At 36.5% G+C, this 18,844-nt stretch overlaps 1 protein-coding gene and 1 long non-coding RNA gene across 4 annotated transcripts in view; one reads left to right on the top strand and one right to left on the bottom strand.

Moving 5' to 3' along the window:
- The window catches only part of LOC118356102, a 132,961-nt gene that overhangs the window by 36,881 nt on the left and 77,236 nt on the right, over positions 1 to 18,844 (bottom strand). The gene's annotated exons all lie outside the window — the stretch shown is intronic.
- Positions 7,502 to 18,844, top strand: part of MDFIC2 (MyoD family inhibitor domain containing 2) — a 111,740-nt gene continuing 100,397 nt past the window's right edge. Inside the window, exons 1-2 of the mRNA XM_035723049.1 lie at positions 7,502 to 7,628; positions 8,216 to 8,303. Coding sequence (XP_035578942.1) covers positions 8,216 to 8,303 — 88 coding nt within the window. The 5' untranslated portion in view covers positions 7,502 to 7,628. The remainder of the gene's footprint in view (positions 7,629 to 8,215; positions 8,304 to 18,844) is intronic.

Here is an 18,844-nt window from a genome sequence, read left to right as displayed (position 1 = left end):
GCACCACTTACTGTGACTAAGGGTTTTGTTTCTATTTGCTGGCCCTTAGGACCTCTCTAAGACTTGTAAGAAGTTTGGGATTCTCTCCAGATTGTCCTCAGAATACATAACATGATGAAAAATACTCGAGTCTTTCCACCTAGTTCTCTATCTGCTATTGATACTTAGATGTCACACTGGATGCAAAGATTTTTCTAAGTCTTGAAAACCACTAAGATACTTCTAGGAAAGTGGGCAAAGATCTATTCTGATGCTCTTCTCCAGATTACCTGGAGATCCTACTGTCCCTATCTTTCTAGGATTATCCAAGACAATAACGCACCAAATTTCTTTTTAATGAACATTCAGCATCTAAACCATAGTCAGACATCCCCTTCAAACTTCCTTCCTACTCACTTGTCAAAATTTAATTTGGTGGGGTGATTAACTCAAGCACTACTTTTAAGCAATTTTGTATTCTTACCTAATATGTGATTTATGGCTTAATTGTGATCTTAATTCTTTGGTACTTATCATAAAAAGGACTTGCTTCCAAAACTACTGATTCTTCTATGAACTTAAAATAAAGTGAAATTTGAATCACAAAGATAAGACATCCTTTGTTCTAGGTTCATCTGCCCTGCCCCAGGGGATGAGAAAGAAAGCGATCTCTGATGTCTTCTTGATTGGAAGGACAGTGGTAAAGGAATTTTTTAAAATTCTTTCTACTTTTGGTCACGATGGAATAAATGGTACTGTACTTGCATTTCTTCATATATAGTTATAAAACCAGACAAAATAAATGAGGAAGCTATTTTTCAGTGTTGGACAACAGGCAGAATCATACTGTAATTCTTGAGTGTAGGAAAACACAAATGATAAGCTATACATTTGCTCTATCTCTTGTCTTGGCAGCCCTTTCCCTACCATAGTGCAGGTAGGTGGAACTCAAATAGAGTAGCAGATGTGCTCAACTGAAGAGGCAGAGACTGAAGTTTGGACTGTTGAAGTGGCTAGAATTTTCAGGCCAGGATTCTGGAGATGGGAGAGCAGCACAAAGTAGGGAAGGGGCAGAGTTCACCACAAGTGGTCTTAGCTAAGCTCTTGGCTGTGCATGCATAGGGTAAGACACTAAACATCTTACAAAAAGTGACTTCTGTAGGGCTGAACAATTAATGTGGCTACCATGGTTAATATAGCATTAGAAGACACTCTGGCCTAACTAGAGTGGACATATCTCACTGGCCACTTTGGACATTTAGTTGAGACCTAGGAAAAGACATAACTTGGCCATAACAACCAGATCTTTTAGCGTGAGCTACATCATAAAACTAAGAAAAGAACTGAAATTGACCCACCCTAACAAAACATAAAACCAAACCTGATAGGATACAAAATATGTGCCAGTAATTTAATTGTTTTCTAGAATAAAATTCATCACTCTCTAAAAGAATGCAGCATAGTGTAGGACTCCCTACAATGTATCATCCAGAATGTCAAGGGTATAATAAAAAAATTAGTACACACTTGAAGAATCAAGAAAATGTAAAGTATAACCAAGAAAACAAACAGTTGGTAGAAGTTACAGTTGTTGGACTTGCCAATAATGACTTTAAACTAGCTATAATAGATACAATCAAGAAATTGAAGGAAAAGATGATGATAATGAGAGATAGGTGTTATCAGCAAAGAGGTGGGAACGGTTAGAAATGACCAAATAGAATGTAAACTCCACTATATCTAAAATGAAGATATATCTAAAATTAAAAATACATGGGATTGCCTTAATAGTAGATTGAGGACTATAGAAGAAAGTGTTATTGACCCTGAAGGCAAATCTACAGAAATTATTCAATTGGAAGGATAGGGAGCAAAAACATGTGCAGAGCCTCTGTAACCTGTGTGAAAATATTAAGGAATCTAATATATGTGTAATTGGAATGTTTGAGGGAGAGAAAAGAGGGAAGGGGGCAGAAAAATATCTGAAGAAATAATGGCCCCAAATATCCTGAATTTGGTGAAAAACATCAACCAACTTGCAGAAACTAGAATCTCAGAAAAACCTAATTAGAAAAAAAAAAAAATACTAAGAAAATTACACCTGAACACATTATAGTCAGGCTGCTGGAAACCAAAGAAAAAGAAAAGAAAATTAAAGTGACCAGAGAGGGGAAAAGGCATGTTAGATGTAGGAAGGAGGGAAGGAAGGAAGGAAAGGAGGTGGTGGGGGGAGGAAAAAACTGGCAATCAAGAATTCTATATCTAGGATAAATATCCTTCACAAATGGGAGTGAACTAAAAAGGTTTTTAGATAAACAAAGCTGAGTTTGTCACCAGCAGACCTTAACTTCAAGGAATAGTAAACAAAAACAAAAACAAACAAAACCTAAAAACTAACCCCCAACACACAAAAAAACAAAAACAAACAAACAAAGCAAACCAAACAACAACAAAGTAGCTCTTTAGGATGAAGAAGAATGAAATCAAATGAAAACTGAGGTCTGCTGAAAGGAATTGAAGAAATGGCAACTGTGTGGGTAACATTAAAAGAATTATCATTTTTTATTCTTTCTGCTAATTTCTTTAAAAGACAAATGACTGTTTAAACACACACACACACAAACACAAACACTGCCTGTCAGATTGTAACATTTGTAGAGTACAATATATGAAAATAATAGTTTAAAGGAGTGTGTAAGCAGAATTATACAGTTATAAAGTTATTACATTTAACATGCAGAGGAACTAAGTGGACTGCACTAAGTTAAGGATGCATATCATAATTCTGAGGAACCAAAAATCTTCGTAATAAACCCACCAGTGAGTGTCATCGACATGTTTAAATCTTTTCTCAGTGCCAGCCAACATCTAAGTCAGTAAAAGGAGCTCTATAAGGTATAAAAATAATTTGGTAAAGGTAAACAACTCTTTTTAATGATCTGGCATGAAACAAGGATAAAACTTAATGCATTTTATATCCTTGAGTGTTATTTCTTGAACCTAAACTTTTGATGAGATCTAACATCTAATAAATCCTTGAATTGGTATGCCTGTGGTGTTAGCTCTAACCTTGCCCTGAGAAAGCCTGTGTTGCAAATATGGAATTTTCTCCTTGTTTTATTTACCTTTGCCTCTAATGTTTTGGACCAATGTTTATTTACTCCATGTGTATTTTTGTATTGAGGCCAAAAAATCCCAAAGAGAATGTTAAAAATGCAAAATACCTGATAGCATTTATCAGTCGTTAGAATGGTTATTGAAAACATTTTAAGTAACTGTACTAAATAATACAGAGATTCCATTCTATAGCAGAAAACATACTGCCAAAGAATAGCACAACTTCCTATAACATTTCCATTTGGATCCAATCCACTAATCCTTCAGAAAAACTGCTCTACAAATTACATACCTCAAATCCAAAAATCTGCATTGGTAACTTCTCTCCACATTGATAAATATCATAGTGTCTCATTACACATACAATTTCATTGTTTTAGAAAAAACAGCAAGTGACAATGTAATGATCTTGAAGACAACAAAAAAGGCTAATCTGAGAGCACATAATTCCTTGGTAGTTTGTAAGTTTCTAGGAATTTGTCCATTTCTTCCAGGTTTGCCCAGTTTGTTGGCATACAATTTTTCATAATTGTTTGTATTTCTGTGGTGTTGGTTGTGATCTCTCCTCTTTCATTCAAGATTTTATCTATTTGGGTCCTTTCTCTTTTCTTTTTGGTAAGCCTGGCTAGGGGTTTATCAATTTTATTAATTCTTTCGAAGAACCAACTTTTAGTTTTGTTAATCCATTCTACTGGTTTTTGTTTGTTTGTTTTTATATTGTTTATTTCTGCTGGCTTTAGGCTTTATTTGCTGTTCCTTTAGGTGTAAGGTTAGGTTGTGTATTTGAGACTTTTCTTGCTTCTTGAGATGGGTCTGTATTATAATATACTTCCCTCTTAGGACTGCCTTTGCTGCTGATAGCACATAATTATTTGTCTGTTAGGGAATGCTCTAGCCTCATGCATTCAATTTTATTATTTTCTTTTTACAGAAACAAGAACATGAAACATACAGTCAGTATAGGTTTTTCTTTTGGCAAAGATTGCCTTCTGCTGGATAGTTTGTCCTTTAAGTTTCTATCTTTAATCAGATTTTGACTAGGAACTAGAAATACTGATGCACGAGTCAAAATAAAAGGAATGGAATTATAAAAAGAGCACATTCAAACTATCCCTATTTAGAAAAGAAAACCAAAACAGAATTTAACAAGAAAACTTGAGGCTTGAAATCATATCCTTAGGTTTGAATTGTTTAGCTCATTATTTTAAGTAGACACAATGAACACAATTTGGGAGGAGGTTCTTTTTTAAATATGTTCTCTTTGAATTCTAGTAAAACCAGACTGACTTCTGAGGCTGGTTTGTCACTTTTTACCTTCATTCTGGACCATCTATTGTTTCCATGCTAGGTCTGAGATTCACTAGACTTGGTTTCTCTTCTCTTCCTACCATCAACTGTGATTTATCTCATTCATCCCAAGGCTTTTGTGGCCCAAGGACATCTCTAGGTGAATGAATAAATGGTCTAAAGGTTGGCACGAGTATGGACTACCTTTAATGCAATGTCTCGCTCACAAGGACACTAGGGATACACATTGGTTCGGGAAAAAGTACTTGGTGCCTATTCTTACCATCTTTACTGATAAAGTAGATGAAGGAAATTGAATATGATACTTATCAACATCTACAGGGCTCATAATGATTGCTAAAACAAAGACAAGAATAGAATTCAAAATGAGTTGTCTGGTTTCAAAAAACGGTGCTCCTCAAAATAAAACAAAATTCCATACAGAAAATTCAACTAATGTCAAACACTCTTAAAGATCAAAGCCAATTGAAAAGGCAAAGGGAAAATCAGAGGGCAGTGAGAGGCTAAGCAAAGAAAATGGATAAAACAAAATAATAAATATTCCAAGTGTTAGAACATGTTGGAAATAATATTGGCCAAAATTAGGTATTTCCAAATTAGAAATGCATTTTATCTTCATAAAAATTCCCTCCTCAGGACAACTCTTGCAAAGGGATTTTAAAGCTTGCAATTTACTTAACACTGGTTCTCTAATAATTGTATCATAGTAACTGCAAAAGTGAAACAAGTAGAAAAGATGTAGATGTCAAGGATAATCAGAGAACAAACCAGAAGCAAGAGTAATCTGTAACCTCCAAAGTAAGAAATGTGGACAGGAGTTTGAGTTATGGACTAGTCTTGGGACAGATAATTGGAAAATAGTTTAGATGAAGTTAAGTAAAATACATAAAAAATGACCACAGGATCTGACCCTTGAAACGTCACAGGCTGACAGGTTAAAATGGGTTCCCTGCCTTAAAACCACATGGAAAAGGAGATTAGATGACTTGTAAAACCCTAGAAAGATCCAAACTCCATTTTGAATCTTAAAAAAAAAAAAAAAAAGTTTTATTAACCATACAGTCTAATACAAAAATATAACTGAAAATCAACAAGGAGGAATAACACATTCAAACAGTGTTCCTGCTCACTCATTATTCCCTTCTGGTTGTTTGACTGTCCCTTCTCCGTTAGCTATTTGTGCCTTACATTTTCTTACCTTCCATGCTGTCATTGTTCACTGTTTTAAGATTGTCATAACTATTATTTACCAAATTTATTCCAGGCCCCACTAATACATACATTTTTAGATAATATGCTTTTCCAAAGGACAATGTCTAAACTATTAAGGAAATCAGATTAGGTCACCAAATGAATAAGGGACATAAAGTGCTACAATAGAACATACCCGTTTACAAGTGAAACTCCACTTTCTTAATCCCTCCCCTAATCTAACATTTGCCCAAACACTTTAATAAGTCCACTTTCATCTTCTTTTACTGAGAAGCCCACTTTTCCAATGGTGTGCCCTCTTCATTGCCACAGTCCAACAAATCCAACTTCGTTGGACTGGAAAAAAAATGCCCTAACTATAGAAAAGAGACAACCTAAAGGAATTTTTTAATAGGTGTATCCTAACTAAGACTTTGGGACAAAGGAAAACACCACCAATTGTATATGCTGGTTTTATTTCATTACTAATGTGTAGAATATACATTTTCAACCCAGATACATATTATCTGTGAGGTTCTTAATGTTCTCCTTTATAGCCAAGAAAATGAAATAATTTGAGAAGTATTTTTTACACAATAATCATAGAAAGAAATGCATGCTGTAGGAAGTAATAGGAATGAATCACTATCCGCTGCAATTAGAGAAGCCACACACTGAGCAAGATACAGAAGATGCTGAGATCTAGGCTGAGCCCTCACGGGGTTTATAGTCTTGGGAGGAAGATAAGACTGGTTTACGTGAGACCAAAATAGAGAAGATTACACCAGGAGTCCCAAGTGGGATCGGAGTAAGGAGCAATCATTTCCAGGTAAGAGGCATCAAGAAGGCTTCAAGGTGGGAGTAGAAATGGCATTTTGAGGAAACATTTCTGCAATGTTAATAACAGAAGCAGGCAAGTCCAAGGAACAGGAGCATTATAGTTAGGTTGGAATAAAAGTTTAGGCACCTGGAGAACTATTAAGACTTGAAGCCACAGTTTGAACCTGATGTTATATAGAACCTGACCATTCGAGGCCTTCCTTAGCTGCCTGAAGATTTTATCTTATTGACAATGGGCGGAAGTAAAAGTTGTCTTAGTATGAGAATTGGATTATCAAGGGAGTTTTTAGATGATGAAACTGGAAGCAAAGTACAAGAAATGAAGTTGGTAAAGGAGATGAAATGGGTGCAAGGTGATCAAATAGCAGATAGTTGTCCGGGGACACTGGAGGAGGAAAACCACTTCGGGCCAAAAAATAAAGATTATTTTCCATGATGAAAAAAAAAAAAGACAACATTTAGGAATGATGGACTATTTATCATCATGCATAACTAAGGATCTACTTTGTGTTGTTAACTTTGGGTTGAAAATTGTATGATCTTTGACTAAGAATCTAATGACAAATCCTCTTTTAAAATGTTACTCCAACTCCTTTTTGGAATATGTGCAGACTCTCAAAAAAAAAAAAAACTTGAAATGTTTTCTTCTTGCCTAAAAAATGTTAGAAAAACTTGCTTTTCAAAATGTCAGCTGCAGGATGGACTTCTAGAGAATACAACTTTGTAGAGATTTCCCTTCCTTTTCTTTTAACCCACATAGTCCATGTCTATTTTTCCATATGTTTTTTCCACGTCCTTCACATTTAACCCCCTAAGTGATGAATGGTGGGTGTGGAAGGAGAGGGACTGGAGAAATGGTCAATTTGAAAAGAGTTCATTATTTGTACCCTATTTTGCAGAGTGTCATTTTAAATAAGTGCTAGGCTGGAAAAGGTTTTTATTGTTTTGAACGACAGACTTTATATTACCTTAAAAAAAAAAAAAAAAAAAAACCTCTCAGCGGCAAGTTAGATGCTTCTGGCAGCAAGACAAATCTAGCACCATCCAAGGAGAGAGCGTATTTGCTTCTCTGCTCACTTCTGTCAGGGTGGAGGAATGCTGGACATCCAGAGACAACAAGGAAGGCTGCCCAGAGCATCGCCAGGCTGCTCCCCTGTCCCGTGCCTTGGGCCTCCTCCTTTGGGAACACGCAGGTAAGTTACACTGAGGTGCTGATTCAAGTGGAGTGTCCTAGCTCACCGTGAGCAAGCCATTCAAGTCAAGTGCAAATGCACTGAAGGTGCATTATAGGTCTCAGCACCTTCAGGGAGCTCCACTTGGCCTGACTTAGTCGTAAGGTTCTCACTGGATCCAATAAATTGCTGAAAAGGTCCTTTTGAGTTTTATTATTGGTTATATCTTTGTATATCACGTCACAGCATGCTTTTTTATAGACTATAAAAAAGACATTAAAATAGCAACTGAATGTGGGTTTTTTTTTTTTTTACAAATCTGTGACTAGTTGTTAATCTGTTATTCTTTTGTGTTTAGAAATGATTAGATCTTATAGCCATCTTTACTGCTGAAAAATGAACCATCATACAAAGTTTAGTTCTCACTGTCAATGTTTTAAAATACTACAAATGGATAAAATGTAAGACTTAACATTAGACAGCGAGCTGAAAAATTAGAGAGAGAAAATTTTCCTATAATATGGCAGTAGTCTCTAAATATAAAGCTCAATGTTATAAATTCAGGTTCTTAATGAATTTTTTATATCACAAATTCTGTTTCCACTTAGATGTCAGAAACTGAGCTGGAAAAGATAAAAGTAAGAACAGCTGAGCTTTTCGAAAATGATAAAAATAACATTTCTTGGTTAAAGGAAGGTAAGTCCTCTTGCTGTTCATTTTCTATCAATGTGAAAAATTGTGCTTTTGTTTATTAGCAAGTGGTAGTGTGGGAGAGGGAGGAAAATGTCCCAGAAGTTCAAATAATGTTAGTACTTCCGATTTTCCTTTTTCTTTTTCTTCTTCTTCTTCTTCTTTTTTTTTTTTTTTTTTGGCCTAAGTGGTAGTTTGAATGTCTTTAGTATTGAAATGCTTTTTGTATTCCCTCTGCTGCAGTAAACACTGATTATTTTGTTGATAAGAAAATACACATTTTCAACCCAGATGCGTATTATCTGTGAGGTTCTTATGCTGTAGAATGCTCTTGTTTATAGCCAAGAAGACTAAATAATTTGAGAAGAAGTATTTTTTAAATAATAATCACAGAAAGAAATGCATGCTGTAGGAAGTAATGTCTACAAATAGAATCACCATTCACTGCAATTAGAGAAGCCACCTTCCCAGGGGAGAATGCTGTCGGCCACGGGTCCAGTGTGGGTAAGATGGTTGCTTGAAATACGCACACAAATCAATATGTTCTCCTAAGATGAGTACAAATTTGTGCACTTTTGAAAATATGTAGAAACTCGTGATTATTTACTAGAAGGTTTGGTTTTATAATCTTTTCATTATATGACTATCTTTAATGCCTCCTAAAGAAAACTGAATTAACAATTTATGTCAATAGATATGTGCCTTGTAGACTATTGCATGAATCTATCCAATTGTAAAGAGATGCCTAAGTAGTTGTCGCTCCTCAAAATTGTTTTATAAGGTCATAGGGGACTTGAATGTTTATGCCAAGGAAGCTCTACAACACCAAAACAATAATAATGACATCAACCACACTGACAATGTGTATCGAGGATTATGCTGAGTCATCATACCCATCCGAGGAAGCAGTAACTATTCCTAATTTTCAGATGAAAAAAGAGAATTTCAGAGAGTTCAAGTAAAATTGCTTCAAATCACAAAATTAGCAAGTGACAGAGCTGGGATTTGATCCCAGACTGTGCAACTCTATAGTATGTGAATTTTACCATGGGCTTGCACGGTGTTTCAAAGGAAAGATACTTAACTTACTTGTCAGGGCATGGTAGTGCTCAGATGTTTTTCTACAATGTTTAAATCAACACCTCCGCCTTCGCACCCTCACATCCGCTCTTATCCTTAATCCCACCCTCATTCAAAATGTTGACTTTGTAAAAAAAGATCATTTCTTCGGCCAGATGACCCAGTAAGCAAAATTAATGGCTGGAGCTCTCATCTCTATTGCAGACTCTGTTTCTGGATAAAGGCTGGTATGTACTCAAAACTATTTCAAAAAGCCATGGGGCAAGAAAATTCTCTAACTTCACATTATTAAATATTTTCAAATAGGATGTTTTAAAATACAATGCGGAAGTAAAAAAAATTGAACTTGAGTCAGAGATCCCCCTTGGTTTTTCTTATGAACCCCAAACCTATGAGGACACAGGTGTTCTTCAGTACTACTTAGAGTGAAGTTTATATTATTTATTTTTGCTTTAGTTGCTCCAGGCTGTAGATGTCTCATGTAGAAGTAATGGTAAAATTGATAGAACAGTCAATTGTCTCCTGAAGAATTTTTTTTAAAAAATTGCTTCCATTAAGTACGATTTAGGCATTGAATTCTTGTATTCTATAAAATCTAATTTCCCAGGTGACCTGTTTTATCCCATTTGGACACTTCATTTAAGCTATACTCAAATTATGTTTACTATATTTCATAAAAGGAAATTGAGCCAGATGCTAGATGACAACATCTTAATTGGGAATTATCAGGATGAGTTAGTTTTCAAACATAAATGTCTTTTTTTTTTTTTAATGTTAAGAAAAAGTATATGTGCTGGCTTTTTTTTTTTTTTTTTTTTTTTTTTAAGGCAAACTGGTGCAGTAGGAAGAACAGAGCATCTAAAACAGGCAGGTGTGGTTTTTAAATCTCAGCTCAGCTATTTAACAGCTATGTGACTGTGGCAGTTTACCTAACCTCCCTGAGCCTCAGATTTCTTACTTAGCCAGGGACCATGATACTTGCTTTGTGAGATTATGGGGATAAGATTTCATTATTACTGTGGGGTTTCTTTCCCTTTTTAAGGCATGATTCAAAATAATGTAACTATGTTTTTTGAGATCTTGATTCACACTTTGAACCATCTGTAATAGTAACAGCACTGCATATTTTTATAGTATTTTACATAAATTCCTTCATTTAGTTTCTACAAAAATTGGCTATGCAGCAGCATTGTCCCCATTTTACAGATTAAAGTACTGAAGTTCAGAGAGACTTTGGATCTGCTCAAACTGGCAGAATAGTTAAGTGGCAGCCTAAATCTTTTTTTTAAAGATTTTATTTACTTATTTGAGAGAGATTGAGAGAGAGAGAGAGAGAGTGCATGAGTAGGAAGAAGGAACAGAGAAAGAGGGAGAAGCAGAGTCCCTGCTGAGCAGGAAGCCAGATGCAGGACTCGATCCCAGGACCCAGTGGAAGACAGATGCTGAAACGACTGAGACACCCAGGCACCCATAGCAACCTGAATCTTGAACCCAGTTCTAAATTCCATTCCTGGCCTTCATCCACTTTGTCACAGTGACTCCTCCAGGGCTTATCAATCCATATTTTAAATTTATCAACCCCTCACTTTCAAAGAAATGAAATCAGATGCTTTAAAGTTGTTCAATTTTTTTTTCACGAATGACAAAAGTAGTTGCTTCTCACATCAATGTGTCTCTTGCCTTCCCCTGCAAGTCCAGCTGAATGCTCCCTGTTGTTACAATGGAGGGAATCCCAGCAATGCCTAATTAGGGTTGGGGCAAGCCTCCCCTGGTTTCACCTACAGAAAGCAATGACCTGAGTGTCTGGCCTCAGAGTGAGCCTGTGACCCACAGGAGTTACCACTGTCACTGCCAACCTCAGAACTGATATTCCTTCTAACCTCTCAACTTCAAACATTAATACAGTTTACCCGATGTGATTCAACATTTCTTAATCATGGCATTACTGGAAACAAAGCATGAGCATGTAGAGAACCATTAAAAAAAAAAATAGAAAAACAAACACGGTCCTGTACTCAACGGGTTTATCTAATTGTCTTGCTTTTGCCTGAAAGGCAAAGAGCCTCTTATTTACCTGCCCCTGGCTCTCGGATGCGGATGGATCTCATGTGCCTGAAGGCCTCAGTCAAGGTATCAAAGAGCTGGCAAAAGCCACACCCAGAGCTACTAACAACAATTAGAGGAAAAAGTGTTTGAGAAACATGTTGGCAGGCCTAAAAATGCACTCACTATAAAATTAACTGAATCTTGTTTGATTTCCTATCAAACCATCAGGCAATCTTATACCACTATTAGTCATCTTGCCTTTAAATGCCAGACTTTCCAAATCTGAGATGTATCAGATTCCTGGGCCCCAACTTAAGGAATTCAAGAGTATATAGGAAGCCCAGGAATAAATGCTGAAGAGCAAGACAGGTGATTCTGAAGTAAGATGTGCACAGACCTTACGTGGAGAAACTCTGTTTTAAGACCATCAGTGAAACACAATATAATTTTGAAATACGTACGAGGCAAGATGAACCATGAGGTAGAAGGGTGGACCAAAATAGGTAAGACAGGAGGTTTTAAAGGAGCTCAGGATCTATTTGCACAGGTGGAGAGGAGGAGACAGACGACAGGGAGCAGAGGCATCGGGGCTGGAAGACCCCTGGTTTGGTGCAAGGGAAATGGGCCTTCCGGCTAGTCATCTGTGTATGGGGAACGAACAGACTGAGTTTGGACTACAGGTTAAGTTGCTGGACGCAGGCTCTGGGTTGTCACGACAGGTCTCAGGGCAGGCACGAATATACTGAAGGGGGATTTGGGGATATAATCTGTCACTGATGTGCAGAGTGGGAAGGGACAGGCAGAGGCAAGGTTAAAGCAGGAGGGATGGTGATGGCTAAGACAGCAATGCATTCATTCAGGAGTCCAGAAGTGAGGAAAACAACCTGGATAAAAGTCATAACAAGGAGAGGAAGAAAATAGGCCCAAGTGTGAAAAACTTTATGAAGGAAAAATTGATATAACATAGAAATTGGGGGGAAAATTACAGGTGGAATAAGATGGCATGTAATACCCCATTAAGCCAGGGAGCATTCTGGGTAAGCATTTTAGTGCTTGTACTTTACACCATTTGATACGGAAGAGAAACATCAAAATGAAGGGATGGAAGCCTTTAAATTGTTGCCATTTGCAGTTTAAAATCACAGCATTACCAGTGTTTGAACGGCACACAATTTTTTACAGTGTCTCCGGATTTTTCAGGAGAAGACAGAAATCTGGATTTCTGTGTGAAATCTCCAGATTTCTAAAGATGAAGTAAAAACAACAGCAGCAGCAATAATAAAGCACCAGGCAGGACAAATGAAGGCAGGTTCTGTGAGTCTATTGTAGCCCAGAGGCTACCAGTTTGTAACTTCTATCCCAAGAGCTTCTATCTCTAAACAAAATCTATTACAATTTCCTAAAAGGCACTTTTCCATAAGTATTGCTGCATTGGCACAGATATATATAAATAAACACACACATTTATAGGTATGAGCAAAGACAAGTATTTGACCTAAAAAAGGTAAAATTAAGAACCTTGAAATAAAACTTTCTCCTTCTAAAGAATAGCTGCTTGTAATTGTTTTAGTGAAACATTCTTTTTATGGGTGTAATAAGCAGAGGGAAGAACAAAATCATCCCAAGTTCTAAGTGTGCTCTCAGTGTAACAAGGCACAGTTTTGTAATCTAACTGGGTGTTCACTCCACCCAACAGTTGTTAAATTGGGAGATGCTCCAATGAGAAAATACATACTTGGAAATCGGGTGTGGTCAAATAAAAGGAGGGAGGAAGGCAATGCATAAGTTTGCTCGCACCTTCTATAAATGCCTGGAAGAAAAGAGCATGAAAAATGAAGATTCTATAGTTATTTTGAATCAAGTGTCGCTCCTTTCCTATAGACAGTTACGTGGTGACTACACTCTTTGGTGATTTCAAAATCATTACTAAATACATTTTAAAGTAAACTTCCCTAAACTTATTTAGCATTGAAGTAGAAGCATTAGGTCACCGATGACTTGGCAACTTGACAGCGCTGATTATCATTTAATCAGAGTTCATGAATATTAGAGGCTAGTAATCCAAGATACCGAAAACAGCCCAGAGGTCCCAAAAGCCATGTTCCCCAAATTCCATTTTCAATAAAATGCCAAACTTCAAATCCATAATACAAGAATCCCATCTCATTCCTGATCGATGTTTGTTTGCAAAGGAGACAGCAAAAGTGAGAATCTTACATTTATTGACATTCACACATTCACTGGCCTTCCCTTAATTCTAAGTGAAGACAGTTAACTTCATTTGCTCCAAAAATAATTTCAGATCATAAGCGTTAAAACAGTTCCAAAATGCATATTTTATTCAACTCAACAACCCATTTGATGAGGCTCTTCTTGAACTCACAATGTGTTAGGCAAAGAAATAAAGATGCCAAAGACTGATGATGTCACAGTCCCTGCCTCTAGGAGCTCATGTATCTAGGTGCTTTATTATAACGACTAATATTAATCCATGCGAATTCTCTCCCTCGGATAATTCTCATTTTTAAAGGGGTTTTCTTGTGTCTACCTTAAAAATTAAGACATGCTAATATCCATTTTCAATTGTTAACTGCCACAAATAACATATCTTGGAATGTCTTCTACTATGTATACACATAAAATGGAATCATTAGCTCTTATTTCTGTACTCTTCATTAGCTTATAAAAATGTGTTCCCTAATAATCAAAATACAGGTGAGTAAAAAGTAACAGCCAAATAGAATGTTGTTTTGTTTTTAAACACATTTGTAAGTGAAAATTAGATGTGAAAATTTGCCCTTGCAAGTCATATAAATAAGAAAACAAGTAAAAGAACACGATTAATTTTACGAGCGTAATTATTTTGAAACTTTGAAGCAAGGTGATGTGATAGAGATTGGCATGGGGAATTATTCTTTCGAATCAGAAGTTCTGAGGGAGAATATTTGAGTCGAGACCTAAATGACCAGAAGGAGCCAGCCGTGCCGAATCTGGGAAAAGCATTCCAACAGGGAGAAGAGCCTGTGCAAATAATATGGCTCAGCATGGCTGGAGGGGAGGAAAGGATGGGGGAGGGAAGGACAGAGGGAGGGAAGGAGGCAAAGGAAGGTGCTTAAGTGGGAAATAATGTAGGACCCTGCTGGCCACAGTCAGGTATTTGGATATTTGTTTCCTCACTGGAATTAGAAGCCACTGATGACTCCAGGCAGGGGAACATAGAGTCACCTATATTGTATGAAGGAAGGAGTGTATGCAGAAATAAATTAGAAGACACTGCAGTTGACCAAGCAAAAGATGACAAGTGAGATAGGATAAAACTTTGAAGGTGAAAGTGGGCGAACGGATTGGGATCTATTTGGGAGGTAGGGCCAACTCAACTGGCTGGCGCACTGGTGTGGGGCAATACAAAGAAATGAGTCCAGGCTGACTTCTGATTTGAGATACTGCAGGACAGAAATGCTGAATGGACAAAAATGAGAGAAAAACTGGCTGGCGGTGAGAGAATCAGAAGGTCGGGGTGGGTCAGGTTAAGTGTGAAATGTCCAAGAGTTATCCCCATGAAGATTATCGACTGAGCAATAGGATATACAAGATCAGTTGTTCACTTGGACTAATGTTCATGGAGAAAGTCTGCTAGAGATTTTGCTTAGACCTGAGAATGAGAAGGCATTTGTTGATGGGGAGAATGAAGGAAATGAAATACAATTTCAGGTCAAGGACTAAGGCAGGAAAGAACACGTTATGCTCTTTGTGAATGAAGTAGATGAAAACAAAAGTGTCTGGAGCGTTTTGATCCAAAGGAAGGTTGACAATCAATGAGTCTGGAGAGTTTGCTCAGGAACAGAGCTTTGAACCTTTCATAGACCTTGGTCAGAGTTTTGGATTCCCAATCATTACCCTGGAAATGCCTGCAAAAGATATATTTTATGTTGTAGTAAAAATATCCCACTATATTTTATTCTCAAAAGAATGTAAGGTAAGAGACTAACAAAGGACAACACATTACTTTCAATATCTAATAATTACAACATAATTACCAAAAAGCTTTAGTAGTTTTTATTAGTCAGGGTTCTCCAGAGAAACAAAACAAATAGAATGGATGGATGGATAGATGATAGACAGATAGATAGATGATAGATAGATAGATAGATAGATAGATAGATAGATAGATAGATAGATTTATTATGACGAGGGACTGGCTCACACAATTATGGAGGCTGAGAGGTCTCGTGGTCCATTGTCTGCAAACTGGAGGCTCAGGAAAGCCAACAGTATAGTGCCCAACTAAGTCCCAATTTCTATGAGCCAATGATGTAAATCCTGGTCCAAGTAACAAGTTCTGAGAAACAGGAGTATGTCCAAGGTCATGAGAAGATGGATATTCTAGTTCAAATGAGGAGAGAAAATTTGCCTTTCTTCTGCCTTTTTGTTTCATCTAACAGATTGGATGATGCCTACCCACATTGGTGAAAGCTTATTTAAAAAAAAAAAACCAGACTACAAATTCAAATGTTAATCTATTCCTGAAACACCCTCATGGACACACCCAAAATAATATTTACCAGCTACCTAGGTATCTGTTAGCCTAGCCAACTGACACATAAAACTATTCCTCACATAGTTCTTGAGAAAAAAAAAAAAGTAACAGACAGTGATTCTAGCTAAATTAATAAAAAGAGGAATTTATTGGCAGGCTTGGAGGTAGTTTACAGTCTAGAGGGAAAATCCAGGTCCAGAATGGGCAGGAACCAATCTAGCTCTGTTGATCCAGATAGCAAGACTTAACAACATACTTGGGTCACCACTCCTAGAACAAATTGGCTCTACATACTTTCCTGTCCTCTTATACTCAAGACTCCAAATCCCAAGGAAGAAAGCTCAATAGCTTTGGCCATGAGTCCCCCTTGTGGTTAGGCAAGGCAGGAACCCTGACAGACAGTACCATAAGACTGCATGCTTCTTCTGAGGGAATTCAGGAAATTCAGCAACAGAATAGAGGGAGAACAGATGCTGTGTGGCCCCCAAATGATGTTGACTCCACAAGCCAGTACCCATGATCTGACTTCTAGTGCTTTTCTCCACAAGGGAGAATATGTTCTTAAGAATCTGACATGTGCTATTGATGGAGTGGCTGAACATTTCAGGAAGAAGAGTACTTACTTTAAATGTATTGGCCTTCTACTGAAGTTCAAGTGTCAGAATCATTTTGATTCTCTGATAACCTTATTTTATGTTTAGAAAGTTCAGTAAAAGATGAGATATTCTGTGTTCTCATAGGTCAACAAATTAAATTCCAGTGTCACATCCTACAGCTGACGTTTGAAATTTCTTTCCAACTAAGCCTATAAAGTAGTAAGCTCATTTCTTATAAAATGATGATGTTGATCCCAATGGAATGGAAGGCCTACAAGATGCCGTGTCAGCCTTGAGACTATGACCAGATGAATTAATCAGTGCAAAGTCCCTATAAGTTGTTAAACAGCAGATTTAAGGACTCTCTTTCAATGATGATAGGGCAGTACATCAAGTCCAGAATGATCTTAGCTCACCATTATTAATTGCAATTTTATGAACTAACAGTGAAACAATCTGTAGAGACTGGAAGCCATCTCTCCTGTCTTAACAGGAAGAAGAAAATTGTAGATAACTAGAAACTTCAATAGATTTACCCTGTCAGTTGAGATGTTCAAGAGACACATTCGTTTTCTATACGTCACAACAGCTGTTGACGTGGTCCACTTAATCAACATTAGTAGAAAGAGCAATCTTTGAGTGAGAGAAAAAAGTCCCTTATTTTCTATGCCTCAGGAATAAGGACATTCCATTTCTTGTAAATTCTACAAAGAGATACTTTATTTTTATATGATTATGGCCCATTTCTTTCAGCTTAGGAACAGCATTTAGAGGGAATATACTCTCTAATAAAACGCACCTACACTAGGTGTTCACCAGACCATTAGTAAAAAAAGAAATGTGAATAGAGCAAATGAAGACATCACTCTACAGGCATAAATCATTTCAACCATTTTAGCCATTATTTAAGCCTGTCAAAAAGTAAATGTGCAGCAAAGACGAAAAGCAAGGGCAATGACAGTAGTTTTGCCAGTGTCTAACTTCAAGAAAAAATAGAGAGGACAACTCAGTAGAGGCGTAGTGTTAAATAAAACATCAGGAAATTCTTCCTCTTGAGCCGAATTTCCACACCAATGTGGGTTTGAAAAGAAATAATTATATTGCAGCAGGTAAGAAAGGTGCTTTGTGATGTCTAATCTCAAACAACAAACAATAGGAAAGGAAAATCTGCATTTTAGCTCTTCTTTCACTCACCAATTTTTTTTTCTTTTTAATATTTAGAAGAGTCAACATGACAGATAGAAAAATAAATTTCTTCAGGAGTTACCAAAAGATGGGTGCTAATACTAAAACATCTTACATATAAGTTGCAAAAACACATACAAAGTACATATAAATAAACTCTTCCAGAGGAAAAAACATTTCAAGAGTTATATTCAGGCCACGGTTAATAAAAAGGAAAAAACTCCACTCTCGTGTGTCTTAAAACTAATTTCTTACAACAATACATGAGAAATCAGATTGATAAGATAAACCATTCATACTATAAAACAAGTACAAAATAATATGAAATTAAGTAAACCAAAACAACAAATGTTTTGATTCCCTACAAGACACAGACTTAAACAAATAATATACTCTGCCTCCCATGCCCAAGGACCTTATAATTCAGTTGGGGAAAACAAAATATAAACAGTACATTCTGTTTGCCACATGATTCAGACAGGAGCAAGCTCATAAGTAAGCTGTATTTGAATCATAGTAGATTGTACACGAACCATTTGGATGGAATCTTTCCGTATCAAATTTCTCACATACTAAACCATACGGGTACATCCAATTCCTTAGATAGATACAGATTTCTCTTAAGATTACAACAGTGCTTTTTGGTTTGTTTCATCTTTAATGGATTTAGCAGATTTGATTTAAAACATCTATACTAAGGAGTCATTTGAAAACAGCCGAATTCATTTAAAAATATTAACTTACTGGGTGATGGACATTGGGGAGGGTATGTGCTATGGTGAGCACTGTGAATTGTGTGAGACTGATGAATCACAGACCTGTACCCCTGAAAAAATAACGCATTATATGTTAATAAAAAAATAAAAAATAAATAAAAATATTAACTTAGATTCCTTACAGTCTCTTAAAAGAAAAGACCTTTTGTGTAAACATCCTTTAATGTATTACCAGCTCTTTTCCTTAAAAAAAAAAAGAGAGAGAGAGAAAGAGAAAACAACTGATATCCTCATCTTAAAATGAGGAAAAACTGTAACATAAAGAGATAGAGATATTTAATAGACAGTAAGGGAGTTCATGTTTCCAAGGGAAATTCTTAAGGGAAT

The sequence above is a fragment of the Zalophus californianus genome, chromosome 1 (genome assembly GCF_009762305.2).
Source record: "Zalophus californianus isolate mZalCal1 chromosome 1, mZalCal1.pri.v2, whole genome shotgun sequence".
Taxonomy (NCBI): Eukaryota; Metazoa; Chordata; class Mammalia; order Carnivora; family Otariidae; genus Zalophus; species Zalophus californianus.
This window is presented reverse-complemented; position numbering and strand designations above follow the sequence as displayed.